This window comes from Numida meleagris, chromosome 6 (genome assembly GCF_002078875.1).
Source record: "Numida meleagris isolate 19003 breed g44 Domestic line chromosome 6, NumMel1.0, whole genome shotgun sequence".
Classification (NCBI taxonomy): domain Eukaryota; kingdom Metazoa; phylum Chordata; class Aves; order Galliformes; family Numididae; genus Numida; species Numida meleagris.
Window position 1 is genome coordinate 9836974 of NC_034414.1, and position 13730 is coordinate 9850703.

Consider the following 13730-nt stretch of genomic DNA (forward strand, 5'->3'; position numbering starts at 1 on the left):
TCCTAAAGGTGGGGTCACCATCCCTGGAGGTGCTCCAGAGCCCTGGAGATGAGTCATGGAGGGACGTGGTGAGTGGGCACGGTGGGGCTGGGCTGCTGGCTGGATTAGATGATCTTAGTGGTCCTTCCAACCTCAGCGATTCTGTGATTCCACGATTACACGGCGGTACTTTCAGGTTGCTTTGGTGCTGCCTCGGTTAAGTGATCTGAGTAGAACAAGAATAGCTCATGGTGGGGTTTTGCTTGAGTTTCTGATGTGCTAATCAGCTGCCTTCCATCCAGCCTGCTGCTCTTTGGCGTCAACTGCACTTAAAAGCATTGAAAGATGAAAAGCACACTGTATTTTTCTTCCCTTGCAGTGCCATTTCTTTCTTACAGCTTTGAGGCTCGCGCAATTCCTAACCTGACAGTGGTTCTGGTTTGCTATCAGCCTCATAGAGCAAAAGCGAGGGTTTATTCACTGAAAAGGTGAAGTCATTTCCTTTTTTCCTTGCCTCCCTCACACTCAAACATATACCAGTGCTTTGAAAGCGTACATCAAATAACCGTACAGTGTAAAATAGCAAGTTTAACGGAAATGCAAGCGCTAGCCATTTCCCCCCTGCGGGCAGCGCTCCCCAAGCACCCCTCACGCGAGATGCCATTGCCGCCCATTTCAGCACAAGCGCTAACAAGCCCCGCCATTGCCGATCTCGCGAGACTCCACGCACGTTGCGGAAGCCTCTGCGAAGTCTCGCGTGAGCTGGCTCCTCCCGGCCGTGCCTTCCCCAGGTCTCGCGAGCTCTGCGTTCTTTCTCTGCGATCGCGCACGCTGACAAGATGGTGGGTGCCTCTGGGCTGCTTCGTCTTGCCGCCCCTCGCTGAGGGATGTGGCCTGGAAATGGGGGGATAAGCGGGCCTTCTCCGTGCCCGTGGCCTGTTTGGGATGAGATGGGATGGGGCTGGTTGGGGGAGGGCGGCGTGGTGAGGCTGCTCGGGCGTCCCGCCGGCGGGCCTGGGCCTCTATGGCGCCTGGGCGTGCGGCCGCCGGGCGGGTGGGGCCCTCCCGTTCCGTTCATGGCCGCGCTGCTCACCGCCGCTCTCGCTTCCTCGTAGCCTTCCAGACTGCGGAAGACCAGGAAGCTGAGGGGGCACGTCAGCCATGGGCACGGCCGCATCGGTGAGTGGGGGCTGCTACCGCGGATGAGCCACCTCCGTGCGGGCGACGAGACCGAGGGAGCGGGGCTTTCTCCTGCAGGAATGTGTCGCCGGGTACAGGGTTCCGCGCGGTGAGCTGGGGAGGTGCAGCCTGAGAACGTGGCTGGGCGACTTTTTAAACGTGCAGGTGACTGCTATGCCTGGTCTTGTCGCCTTTTTTTGTGCTAGTGCTGGTGTCTTTTGCTTATGTAAGATAAAGACACTGTGGTTTGGCTCTTCTTCTGTCCAGTTAGTCTTTTACTTGGCTTTGGTTGTTGCATTGAGATGAATGCGGAGGACAGAATAAGACTGCAGTCCTCAGAGTAATTAGCTGAAGTTGGCACTTAATCGTGGCCTTAAGTTCAAGCATTATGTTTCGTATTCTTGGTGTAACGAACGTAATTTTTCTTTTTAGGCAAACACAGGAAGCATCCTGGAGGCCGTGGTAATGCTGGTGGTATGCACCATCACAGGATTAACTTTGATAAATAGTAAGCTAATGTTTTAAGTTCGTACTAGCAAAAAATGCACCTTTCTGAGATAGAAACAACCACGTTTCATATGTGAACCACTGAACTTACTTACAGTCCCTTTTTTTTTCTAACACAAAGTGTGGCTTTATAGCTGCTACCAATTCACGTCCCCATTGTATCAAAACTCAGAGGCTTTTATTCTTAAATTAGGCATCTTGCAGAACTCAGTAAGTTTGGCCAAACTTGCTGGTTACAACGTTGTCCTGCTAACAGATGCAAGCACCAAGTGTTACATAAATTGGAAATGTTACATAAATCAAAACTACCTTCTGTTTAGCTGCCTACCATAGAGAGTAAGGGTTATTGTCTTAATGCCGAGACTAGAGTCACGTCTGGACAGTGCCTGTTGTCCTGGTGTGCTAGAGTACTCGAAAAGTAACCACTAATCTATATTCACTGGCTGTGACCATTCCTGTCTCGGTCAGTCACCAGATTAGTGACAGGAGCTCTGGAGCTCCTCACGCAGTGCAGTCCTACCTGGATTCACTGAGCTGGTTTTGCCGGGGAAATACAGTGTTGGGCCAGACTTACTATGAGGCGCATTCAGTTGTGAGTTTGAGGGAGAACAGATGCTCAAAAAAAAAAAAAATTCCCTGGGTTTGGGTGGCATTGACTATTACAGTTTAATAGCTTGTGTGTTAATAAAACCAAAAATATAATGCAAAAGTGAAATAAATTTTTTTGAAATTTTTTAATTACTTTGAGCAAGGTCCTTGTTTCAGTGTTGAAATCCTACCTATTCAGGATGAATTAAAAGTGATCTAACAAGAAATCTATTTTCTTTCACAGTCACCCTGGCTACTTTGGAAAAGTAGGCATGAGGCACTATCACTTGAAGAAAAACCAAAAGTTCTGTCCCACTGTCAATTTGGATAAACTATGGACCCTTGTCACTGAACAGACGAGACTCAATTATGCAAAAAACCAGGCTGGACTGGCCCCAGTCATCGATGTTGTGCGCTCAGTAAGTTTCTGCTTAGATTCAAGTTCCTACAGTTCAAGTTCCTACAGTCAACTCTGCAGTTCCTACTCGTTTAACGTGTAGCTTAGCTTCGCATACCAGAATAAAATGGTAAACTGCAAATAAACTGCAGTGCCTGAATATTTGTAAACTTGGGACATAATTGTGCATCTTAGCATATCATTAGGTAAATTAGTACTTCAGGTGTTTATGTTTTTTCCTGTAAGAATGACTTCCCTTTTTTTGAAAGATGGTAGAAGGCTGTTTAATTACCAAAAGCACGTGTGAAAACATGATAGTCCTGTTCTCACTTACGGAAAGTCATTTCTAATACTGAGAATAGAGTCACATCTTTACACGTTCTGTTGTTCTGGTGTGCTATCGTTCTCAGACATAAACTTCTGATCCTCATTCACTGGCTGCGATACCTCATATCTCAGTCAGCCACCAAATCAGTGACAGTAACTAGCTTGTCAAGTAGGTGTGCTCTGCATCTCAAATGCCTCTTTGTTGGCCAGTTCAGCCACTTCTAACAGGCTGTGACTTTAAAGGCTGTAGTATTAACGGGCCTTATGCCACCGTTGTCCTTTCAGTGCAAAGGACAGGAGTGAAATGAGGGGATTCCAGTGGGAGAGATGAACTACTGCTTGCAGATCAGAATAAACCACGCAGGTGCTTTGTTTGAGTATGATGGCACTGTCTTCAGTTCTATTTAAGGTCCATCATGTAAAGAACATGGGCCAGGTGTAATTGGTTAGTCATTAGCTGTAGAAGTGCAGCCAGCTGCTCTGTCCTTTGGAAAAGTGGGATGTGGTTGATGACTACTTTATGAGACTTATCAGTGTTTTCTGTATGTGGTTTTGGGAAGATAGCAGCTTCAAATGTTCTAAATTACTGGAAAAGCTTGATCTACCTCATAGTTTCTACTTCTCTGAACGATTGCAATGGCACTAGCTCATGCAGGATATATTTTACCAATTTTTACCAATCTTACATTAGAGATGGATGAGGAACGAGGTCACTGTGATGATCATGGTTTTCGTTTTTACTGCTGTGTGCAAAAGACAGAGCGGAAGAGCCTGGAAGCTGATTGCAAGCACTAAATGTTGTTGTCTTTTTTGTGTTTTTCTTCTTTTAATCTTTCTAGGGTTACTACAAAGTCCTGGGCAAGGGCAAGCTGCCCAAGCAGCCTGTAATTGTGAAAGCAAAGTTCTTCAGTAGAAGAGCGGAAGAGAAGATCAAAGAAGTTGGTGGTGCCTGTGTGCTTGTGGCATAGAGGCCTTTGTTTTATTCAAATTTTTTGAATAAAGACCAATGTGTAAAATGTGTTGATTTATAGAATTTTCTGACTTTTTTTCTTGTCTTGCCCCGATGCTGTTCACATTAAGTCTTGTTTGTGTAGTTATTTCTGTCTGTTTTGTGTAGTGGTTTGACTGATGCTTACCGTGAATTGAAACTGCCTGATTCCAGTGCCAGCATTTGGCACTTGAAGAACCTCCTATTTTATCCTTACAAGTTAGCAGTGTACTTCGGCTTTTCGTTTTCCCAAACGTCCCTTGCTTTAAGGAGATATCGCAGCCCATCTTTCTGCAGGTGCTGTGAAGGTCAGTCGAGCAGGTGGCTTTGTGAGGAGCAATGTCAGCTTTTTAGCACCAAGTACACTCTTCAGGTGTAGGGCGCGCAGTTCTTTCAGCTGTGGGACAGAAGCAGTGCCATGTGACACTAAGCAGTGGCACAGCTGTCCAGCTGCGCTGTGTGAATTTCTAGACTTGTTTGCTTTAAAATGCCTCTCAAACAGTTACGTAGTTGTAATGTTGGTAGAAGGCTTCAGTTGCCTCAGTAGCTCTCCCTCGGTGGGGCAGCTGTTGGGCACGAGCTTGTGGCCGTGGTGCCTTAGGGCAGCAGGGCTATTGGGTTTGGTCCTTCATGCTGAGGCTTGGGCTGGATTTGTTGCCCGGTTACTCTGGAACATATTCCTCAGGTGTATTTCCCAGATAGTTCAGAACATCTGGGAAATGTTCATGAAAGTGTAGGAGGCCTGAGTAAATAAAGTTCACTGCTTCTACCACTTGAATTTAGCCACATTAATGAAAACATGTACTGGTATTTCTGTAAAAAGTCATCAAGTGTTTGGAATTTGAGTCCTTATGTGGTGATTGGTGAGGGAAAAACTTGTTTCCCACCATTTGGGCTGATGGCCCAAAAGCCAGGTCCTTTCCTTCCCCTTCCAGGAGAGACTGCTGCTAGCTCTCTTCACCTGCTGTTACTTTGTTGGCAGCCTCTGCTGCTGGACCTGATGTCTCCCATCGGTGCAGACAAGCCGCTGGTAATATAGCTGCGTGGCTGCTGATTTACATACCTGTCTCAGCTGGAAACTTAATGCTTTTTCTCACCATCATCCTTCTCCCTCCTGCCAGAACACTTGTACGTAGTTTCACATGTTATGGAAAAAGCATAAATTAAAAAAGAGTATGGAACCTGCTTCTCATTCAGCCGCTTATCTGGCCTTCATTTTGGTACAGCATATCCCGGTATTTGGTTTTGTGTTTGCACTTATTCTCTGCATTAGTGCTTTGGTCCTGGGCTGTGGTTTCTCTGACTAAAAAATGTGGTAGTCTAAGACCTCAACTTCCTATTGCAGGCGTTGCATGTTTTTGTAGGATCTGGTCTGTTGTCTTAGCAATGGTACTTGCAAGAAATGAAGATGGTGCGAGCCAAGAAGCTGTGCTGCCCTAATGGCATTTGCCTGTGGAAGATGAGCTCATGTAATGGCCAAGGATGTGATGGATAACCTGTACCTGGAGACGCTCAAGATCAGGCTGGAGGGGCTCTGGGCACCTGATTGAGCTGCAGGTGTCCCTGCCCATTGCAGGGAGTGGGACTGGGTGGCCTTTATGGGTCCCTTCCAACTCAAACGATTCTGTGATTCTATTCTGTAATAGGTGCTTTTGTAACATCTGTTACTTAAACTACGGGTACAATCACCACAGCTCATTTCCAGGGACCAGTTGTTTTGATGTTACAATTGTGAATTTTATTGGTAGGTTTAAATTTGTTGAAGTGAATTCAGTAAAGTTGGTGGATATCTACCATTTCTTAGAAGTGGGGTCTTGGGTATGAAGTTTGATATGGGCATATGGTCCTCTTGTTCTAAAGTATTTTGAATAGTGATGATTTCAGGATGCAATACTTCAAAAAAGAAAAAACAAAACTCTTTGTGGACTTCTGAGACATTTATAATTTTGTTTCATTGCAGAAGAAGGTCTTTCTGCTAACCATTTCCATTGGAATCTTGCTTTGAGCTGGACCCCCCCAAGAGAATGCACATCCCTAAGATTAGAGCTGCTGCTCTTCTGTGATGGGGAGATCTGGAGGCAGTTGCAAGTTTGTACTGCTGGCAGCAAGGCCACCGTGCCAAGGCAGTGGGCAGCCACGTGGGGCTCTGGCCCCACCAGGGCGTTCAGTCAGCTGGAGGGGTGCTTCCAAGGAGATGAGATTGCTTGCTTTTCCTTCTCCGATGCAACTTGCAAAAGTTTCTCATTGCAGTCTGTCTCTGGACATCTCTGGACATTTGAGATTTGGGTGGAACATGAACTGCGAAGTACTCAATTTACCTTGAGGAGCCTAGGTTGGCAAAGGAAGTGCTGTCCTGCTTGCAGAATGTTCCAGTTTGGTCTATAACTTGGTCTGTGTTCATCCTGACAGGTGAAATTTGATCACTGCAAAGTGCATTTTATTAGGTTTCTAGGAAGAAGCTCGGCAGAAGTTGCACTACCTTTATCAAGGCAGCTTTCTAATGGGCATTGCTGAAATGATGGAGGTATGATCAGTTATGATTGTCTTTATTTGCTTTACCTGCAAGCTATGAAATACTGAGGTGAAATTATAAAAGCGGTCAGAGAATATCATCATTTTTATTGCACAGTTTCAGTGCTTCTAGCAGGAAATGTACAGCATGTGACAATTCAGCCCGGTATCAGCTTTGTAAGTAGATCAATAGAACAGATTACTTCAGTTTTTTACAAAAGCTGCAGGTACTATAGAGAGATAGTGGGATCATGGTTTGTAAACCTTAAACCACACTTTCCTGCACAACAATCTGCAAATATATTCTTTTTTTTTTTTTTTATAAAGCGAGTTATGTGATTTTTCAGCTGCAAGGAACTTCCTCTTTCTTCAAAGGGACCGAGTAAGTGTTGTTTCTGAGAAGGTGCATCCCGCTGTTGCCTTCTAGTTTGCGCTTGAGAGATCAAGTGTTTTGTGAAGTGGAGGGGCTGTCATGAGCCATTTTGTGACTCTTCATGTTTTTGATGTCAAACCTCAGCCAACGGCAATGGAACCCCTGGATGTGCTGAGGAACTGCTTGGTGTGCAAATGGGACCTGTGCAGGAGAGACCCCAGGATGCTGCCTTGCCTTCACTCCTTCTGTAAGGACTGCCTTCCAGAGCTGATTCAGGGATACAGCTACATTTCCACTGGGTGTGAAGTTCTTTATGAAGGTAATGTTTAAGAACCTCTGACTGACTTAGGCGCTTTGTAATACAGTATTATAAAAATAGATGGCTTGAGAAATACTTTTTGTAGCTACTTTGAAAGAATAAACTAGGAGACTCAAGGTGTGTATGAGCAAGGAGCGGACTGAGAAGAGCTTCCTTTAACACGTTCTCCATCCAACAGCAATGCTTTGAGTAGAAATGATGCAGTCAGGCAACATTTATGTATTCCAGAAGGGGCTTGGTTTCATTTACCAAGTGTGACTTCGTGAATATTGGCTTTGCTTAAAATATACAGTGAAATGCAAGAAAGTAGTTGCTAGGCTACTATTTAATCCTTTGGACATGTTGGACTTCTCTGTGGTAGTGGTTATGGTTAGAGTTAATATTCCTCCTCCTCTGCCCCTCCTGCCCCTGCAAACACCACAGCAAACACTGACATCCGGCTCTTTGCTCTTAATGGAGGGCACAGCAATTGTTATTAGAAAATGGGTATTGTGGTGCACTGAAACTCTTTGCGCTTTCCTTTTGTTTTCATTTTAAGTGTGGTTTCACTCTATGTGAGCACTTACGATTGAGGGATACGCTGTAACTCGCCAAAACGAATTGCCTGAAGCTGGCAAGGACGTGAAGCATTTTGTGACTGTAGCTTTTGAGATCCTGAAGTTATTTGTACAGTTTCTAGTGATGATGTTAATAGAAAAGATGTAACTTTTTTAGGAACGAAAAGGGACTTGCATCTCAGAATGCAGTCATTTTAACTGAATGAGGCTTAATTACCATGGGGAAGCATTCCAAACTCATTACTAATTTATAAGGAGAGCAAAGGCATGTAGATTACTTGTATTTCCACAGGCTTTGAACTCTAGATGAATAAGCAGCATCGTTTTTTATCTCTTCCAAAGCAGATTTTAGAAACATGCAGGGATAGAAGATATTTTCCCTGAGGTGATGATTATCTGCATTGATGTGATAACATAAACTAGGTAAGTTCAGGTTTGAGAACAAATGGAAGTAGCGTTAGGAGGTGACTGTTGAAAAGCTGGCAGAACACAGAAGATAAAGGAGAAGGGAGTAACTGAATGGCAAAGGAGAAAGAAAGGCTGTTTGTGGGAGGATGCAGACAGGAAAAGGCATAAAGGTGGGAGAAGCAGACAGAGCAAAGCAGTCATTTCAAGTAAATGCCTCCTTGACATTTTTGATGCCCAGTCACACCAGGCTTTAAGTATGAGGGGCCTCTTTTGTAATAGTGATGCTGAAAAGAACAACTACGTTATTTTTTTTTTGTGCACTCATTTGACACCAAAGTCATTCCTCTCTACGCCTTGTTTTTGTTTGCAAAGTGGAAAAAGGAATTTATGCTGCATGATGATCTTGGATGAAGTGCAGCTAGGGGTTCTCATGAGTCATTAAGATATTAGATGTGTATTTGGGCACCTGAGAGCAGATCGGGAAATATTTGCCCACAGCAAATTGGAACAAGGACTGGTTCACTTCTGTATTCTTGAAGTTTCTCTGTTTACTTCCTCATTCTCTTGTAGTTGGGAGATTTCTATGGGAAAGAGTGAGATTAGAGACATGGTAGAGGAGGGAAATAATGCAGTGAAGACTCACTGTAAATGAAGTGAGACACCAGGTGCAAACACTCTGTCCATATATAAGCAACAAGAGCAGCAAAACCAAAACATCTGTGTCTCTTCAATCAGTGATTGAAACTGCAACCACCGTGAGTCAGCCAGGATACATTTGTGAAATCCCTTAATGGCGTGACACTGAATATTGCTTATCTTCTATGTACTCATTCCTGATTTATAGGTAGTACAATACCAACCCAGTCTGCATTATGGACATATATATGTGCTGATGATGAACTGTAAATATCACAAGTGCGAAACCACTTCAGCTAAGTGTGAAATATTGCCTGTAGGAAAAAATGCATTTCTTACTTACTATAAATTCTTTAAGCAGAATATGAAAATGGAAAAAATGAATATATTTCCAAGTGAAGTCAATCTGAGATTTGGTGCAAATACATACTTAAATCTGTGGGATTCAATATCTCGTGTTATAAATAGTACGTTTAATATAAATAGTCTAAATAAATACCAACGTAAAGGTGTTTTCTAGTTGATTGTTGTCATATAAAGATGCTAAAGAGATGTAGGTAAACAATCCTGGCCTTTGATGGTGGTTGATGTTGGACACTTTCTTTTGTACGTGCATCTCAGTCTTTGTGTTGAAGTCAACTCAGGAATGAAAGCTCTGAGATAGACTGAGATCTTACAGAAAAGCCACATACGTGTTAGAATTTATTCAGAGCTGTGAGAACAGAGAGGTTTAATTGCAGTTTGAGTGAAACAAGAAAATGATCTTTGCGAATGTGGCTCCAACAGGTGCTTCTATTATGAAGAGGACTTTAAGATGTTCAGTTTTCACTTACCTTTCTGTGTGCCGGTGTCATTTCTTTCCACATTCTGTGCAGAGGCCTAAAACTATCCACACTTGTTTGATGCTAGCTTTCTGTGAGCAACTAAGGGTCTGAGGTCTTTGCTTAAATGCCAGCTAGCGCGACGGGGTTCCATGTTAGAGAAATGCAAACTGAACATATAAAATAAGTGAAAATAGAATATTAAATAGAAAGAAAGAATGTGGCTTTGTCTGTTGACGTGTGTTAGCTTGCTGTATTCCATCATTGCTGGCTGAAAATATGTGGTTTTGTTTGTCTTATAAGAGGGGTGGTCTGTATAAGCACAGATTCCCCGTTGTGGAGGCCTTTCAGTGAGGGACATCCAACACTCAGCCGAGCACTGGCCATACTTGCATTTACTATCCTCAGAGGCATCTTCAAGGGGTTGTTTTAAGGAGATTGAGTTCTGACTCTGTTGGCTCTAGGCTTGCTTTCACAATGATGTTTTGGCATAAGGATTATGGTATGCTGGCGCAAGAGAGGACTCCAGGCGCCAACACCGTGCATTATCTTGTACTGTGTCTGTGTGTAAGACAAAATGCACTTCTGTGGAGTTCTTCTGTCCACGTTGAGGCTTGGAGTGGAGTACATTGACCTTCTTGGTGTTACAGCTGTTCTGTCTTGACGCCCCAAATAACATGGCTTCGATGTGATCATATAAGGCAAGTGATGCAACGCATTGCTCCTATTAGTTCTGAAGGAGAACACCAATTTGCTTGTTTCATTTCTAAAAAAAGGAAGTAAAAAGCTTATTCCAGAGAGGGCACTCTTGAAAATATATTAGTCATCCTAAAATGTGTTTAAAGTTACTCAGCCCTTCTCACGTGGTTGTTCGGATGCCCGATCCAAAAGGCAAGGGAAGCAATGGGGGGTTGGTTAAATAAATGCAAAGCTGTATGGCTGGAGGTTGTCCTCAGAACTGTTTCCTATAACCTGTAATTGGGTCTCCAAGGAAGTGTAAATTACGCCTGCAGCTTGAGCTGGAGTTAATGCTCTCTGAGAATAATTATTCTGGTGATTGCTGGAGGAAAAAGAGCGGAGGGATAGGTGCAGCATGCGGACAGCCAGTATAAATGCAGGGTGTATGATAGCTCCACTGTTTGTTACTTTACGCTAATCAATTCTTAGGGCAATAATAGGTGAATTGTCTGCGCTGGTTCATTTCCCAGACTACCAGTTTGAGGGAGCTTCCTGCTCAAACCTGACCGGACTGGAGGACCTTGAAACAAGTCTGTGAACTGAGGATTTAGACATTCAAAGGGTCTTTCTGCTCCGTTTGTATATGTGGTGCAGAGACTAGTTTGCGCTTACAGGAATGATTGCTGCAAATTATCTTCAGCTCTGTAACTTACAAATTAGATTACTGCAAATAGGCACACAAATCCAACGTGAGTGTCCTTGCTAGCCTTCATAAATGTGTGCCCACCTCAATAGCGACCAGGTGTGATGTTGCAAATAGTGGCTTTAGCAGATTAAGAGCTGGAAGTAATGAACTTCTGAAAAGCCAGCTTATGCGAATGTTGCTTTCTCCTTCCTACTGATATAGTTTACATACAAACTCTATGTAGTTTGTATCAACAGCTCTTAGTTTTTTTTTTTTCTACCTCTGGAGATTTTGGTAGCAATAGTGGCCCTCATTTGGGCATCACGATTGCATCATAACAGGATTTGGCTGCTGATCTCTTAATGTATAAACTCTGTTGTTTGAACGCTGTAATTCCACGTTGGATTGCTATTTGGATCCAGAAGTTGCATCATTCTCATACGTAGAAGCAGTGAATCTCTAGGGCTCCTGGCTACTCTTCCCTTCACCCATAGTGTGTAATAATAACATATGTAAACGAGCTATCTGCAAAGTAAGACTCTTCAAACAAGCTAAAGCTGTTTTTTAGAGGCAGTGGTTAGGAAGTAAGACAAGAGAAGCACTTAAGGAATGGTCTGTGAAGTGTACCACGGTGTGAATGATATTATGAGACCTGCTGCTACTGGAACCTGGAAAAGCTCTACTCTTTCCTCCTGCACACTGGCTCCAGGTTATTCTGAGGACTAAGAGAGGACCCAGGCAAGAGAGGAAGGAGGATGCCATTCATGCCATCTGTGGGGTTTTTATTTCACTTCTTCAGGGAAAGATACAATCAAGGCAACTTAATGCAGGCCTGAATGAATCTCAGGAAGGCCAGAGAAAAATCCCATGCACTTTGTAGTGGACCAGCACATCTCTCTGCCCTGCTGACTTGTTTGCATTTCTTGCTGAGGAGGGGAGAGCAGCCCCGGGTACTCTGTGGAAGGTGCAGCCACGTCCACCTGCAATACAGCAAAGCCTGATTCTGGGGCGCGCTCTGTGTGTGTGCAGCTCTGCTTCATAACCCTCTGCTCCTGACACAAGTGACTTGATGTGTAGCTAAGTGACTGGCTATCCTGAGGACAGGTAAAGGGTTTCTAGGAAGTCGTACTTTACTGATGATTTGCACTGGGTTTGTATTGTTGAAGTAGCTGCTGCTTGTGGCTCTTTGTTAACTTCTATGTAAGATTTGCTTAATTTCAGAACAATTGCTTCACAAACTGTTCTGTAGTGCATTTATCTTGCCAAAATTTCATCAGACTCTTTTGAGAATTTATATTGAAAAAAAGTTGGGAATTTCCAGAGAGCACATGCTTTTGTTAAATGGAAAAAGCATGAAATGGGAAGTAAAGCTGGATGAACCACTATGATCTTCAATGCTTCCACATTCAGGGAATCCCTCCTCTGTGCTTCTAGTGGAGTCTGAAGTATAAAATTCAGTATTAGGAGATGTGAAATGGTGCTTGCTGGCTTGCTCTCGTAAGAGTAGGAAACTACTTCCAATGCAGTACAACCACAGTGTCCCCGTTGTTTCTTCTGTTAACTTACAGTGTTTATTCTATCTTGGATTGGAGATCATTGTAATTCAAAGTTATTTGGATATTTGAGGCATACAATCAAAGCTGTGCCTTGTTGGATCTTCTGTGGTGGCGGTTCTGATGCAATGTTTGACCTGTTTGCGTGGGATTTGCTCTGTGCAAGTAGCATAACTAAAATCTAAAATATGGGGAAAAATTGTAACACGGCATCCTGGGCGTTGCTTTGAGATATCCCCAGGTACTAATCATGTCATGTACCCCTGAAATCTTCGTGGCTTTAAACTCCTTAATACCACTGCCTCTCTTAGTGTGCATAAGGAGGCTTTTGTGCAGAACTAAAAGCCACACACGGGAAAATGTTTTCTTAAGGTGAAAAGTGTTGAAGTTTTCTTTAAAGAATATTAGAAACGTGATATTGCCTGTTCTTAAATTAACACATTCTTTATGTGCTTTTATACTTTGCCAGTTTGAAACAGATCTGCACAATTTAAAGTTCATGTGAACTAGCCTGAGGCCACAAGCATTACATTAAATATCATTCAATTGGTGTAATTTGATTTAACGTTCTGCACTGACTGGGCAGCGTGTTAAATTGTAATACAGTATGCAACTTCAGGATTCACTTTTTTTTAACCTTATGTGGAGGATTGACAGAAGTTGTTCTTGCTGTGGCAAAGTCCTGAGCACTACCTCTGTTTTCCTGTAAGCTGTCGCTCCCAGAAATGCTTTAAGACCGTGTGCTCATCTGTGTGGTGTGTCAGCGAAGGAATAGCTGTGATGGCCGTGCATCCTTTCCTTCAGAAAGTAACCTCCTGAGAATTTCCTTTTTGGTCAATTTCTGGCATGTTATGTAGCTCAGTATGGAGGCTTTATCTCTATGTTAGCCTGATCAAGAGCTGGCGCTGTTGGGGCAGTTTCTGTTATAGGTGTAAGAAACTGGTTTGAGGTCTCAGAGAGCTAGAGGCAATTCCCTATGAAGTCACAAGATTTTTCCTATCAAATGCACCAAGAATTACAGCATGTCCCTTATTTGAGAGGCTGCTTGCAAAATAGGTATTTCACTTCCCAGCTTATCAATCAAAATGTATTTGCCTCTTTATTTCTGTGGCTGTGTTGCTTTGTAAGATGCTCATGTGGAAACTTGCCCAGTTTCACCTTCTAGGAATTAATGCTGCGATTCCCTGACACTCGCAGCGCGCAGCATTTGCAAGGAGTTGGGGC

The 13730-nt window shown here is 43.5% G+C and overlaps 2 protein-coding genes across 4 annotated transcripts in view; both read left to right on the forward strand.

Moving 5' to 3' along the window:
- On the forward strand, nucleotides 377-4010 carry RPL27A (ribosomal protein L27a). Its single transcript, XM_021402333.1, has 5 exons — nucleotides 377-821; nucleotides 1095-1158; nucleotides 1591-1666; nucleotides 2498-2672; nucleotides 3817-4010. The coding sequence occupies exons 1-5, from the start codon at nucleotides 819-821 to the stop codon at nucleotides 3943-3945; spliced, it is 447 nt and encodes a 148-aa protein (XP_021258008.1). The 5' UTR covers nucleotides 377-818; the 3' UTR covers nucleotides 3946-4010.
- Nucleotides 6782-13730, forward strand: part of TRIM66 (tripartite motif containing 66) — a 45484-nt gene continuing 38535 nt past the window's right edge. The window contains exons 1-2 of one of the 3 annotated variants that reach the window (XM_021402320.1): nucleotides 6782-6858; nucleotides 6994-7168. In XM_021402320.1, coding sequence (XP_021257995.1) covers nucleotides 7003-7168 — 166 coding nt within the window. In that variant the 5' untranslated portion in view covers nucleotides 6782-6858; nucleotides 6994-7002. Of the gene's footprint in view, nucleotides 7169-8070; nucleotides 8149-13730 lie in introns of all 3 variants that reach the window. The other 2 variants (XM_021402321.1, XM_021402319.1) reach the window with 2 other exon arrangements.

Coding starts and splice junctions, on each gene's coding strand:
- RPL27A (XM_021402333.1), top strand. Junction 1,159..1,590: donor CCATGGGCACGGCCGCATCG/GTGAGTGGGGGC, acceptor TTTTCTTTTTAG/GCAAACACAGGAAGCATCCT. Junction 1,667..2,497: donor AGGATTAACTTTGATAAATA/GTAAGCTAATGT, acceptor TTTCTTTCACAG/TCACCCTGGCTACTTTGGAA.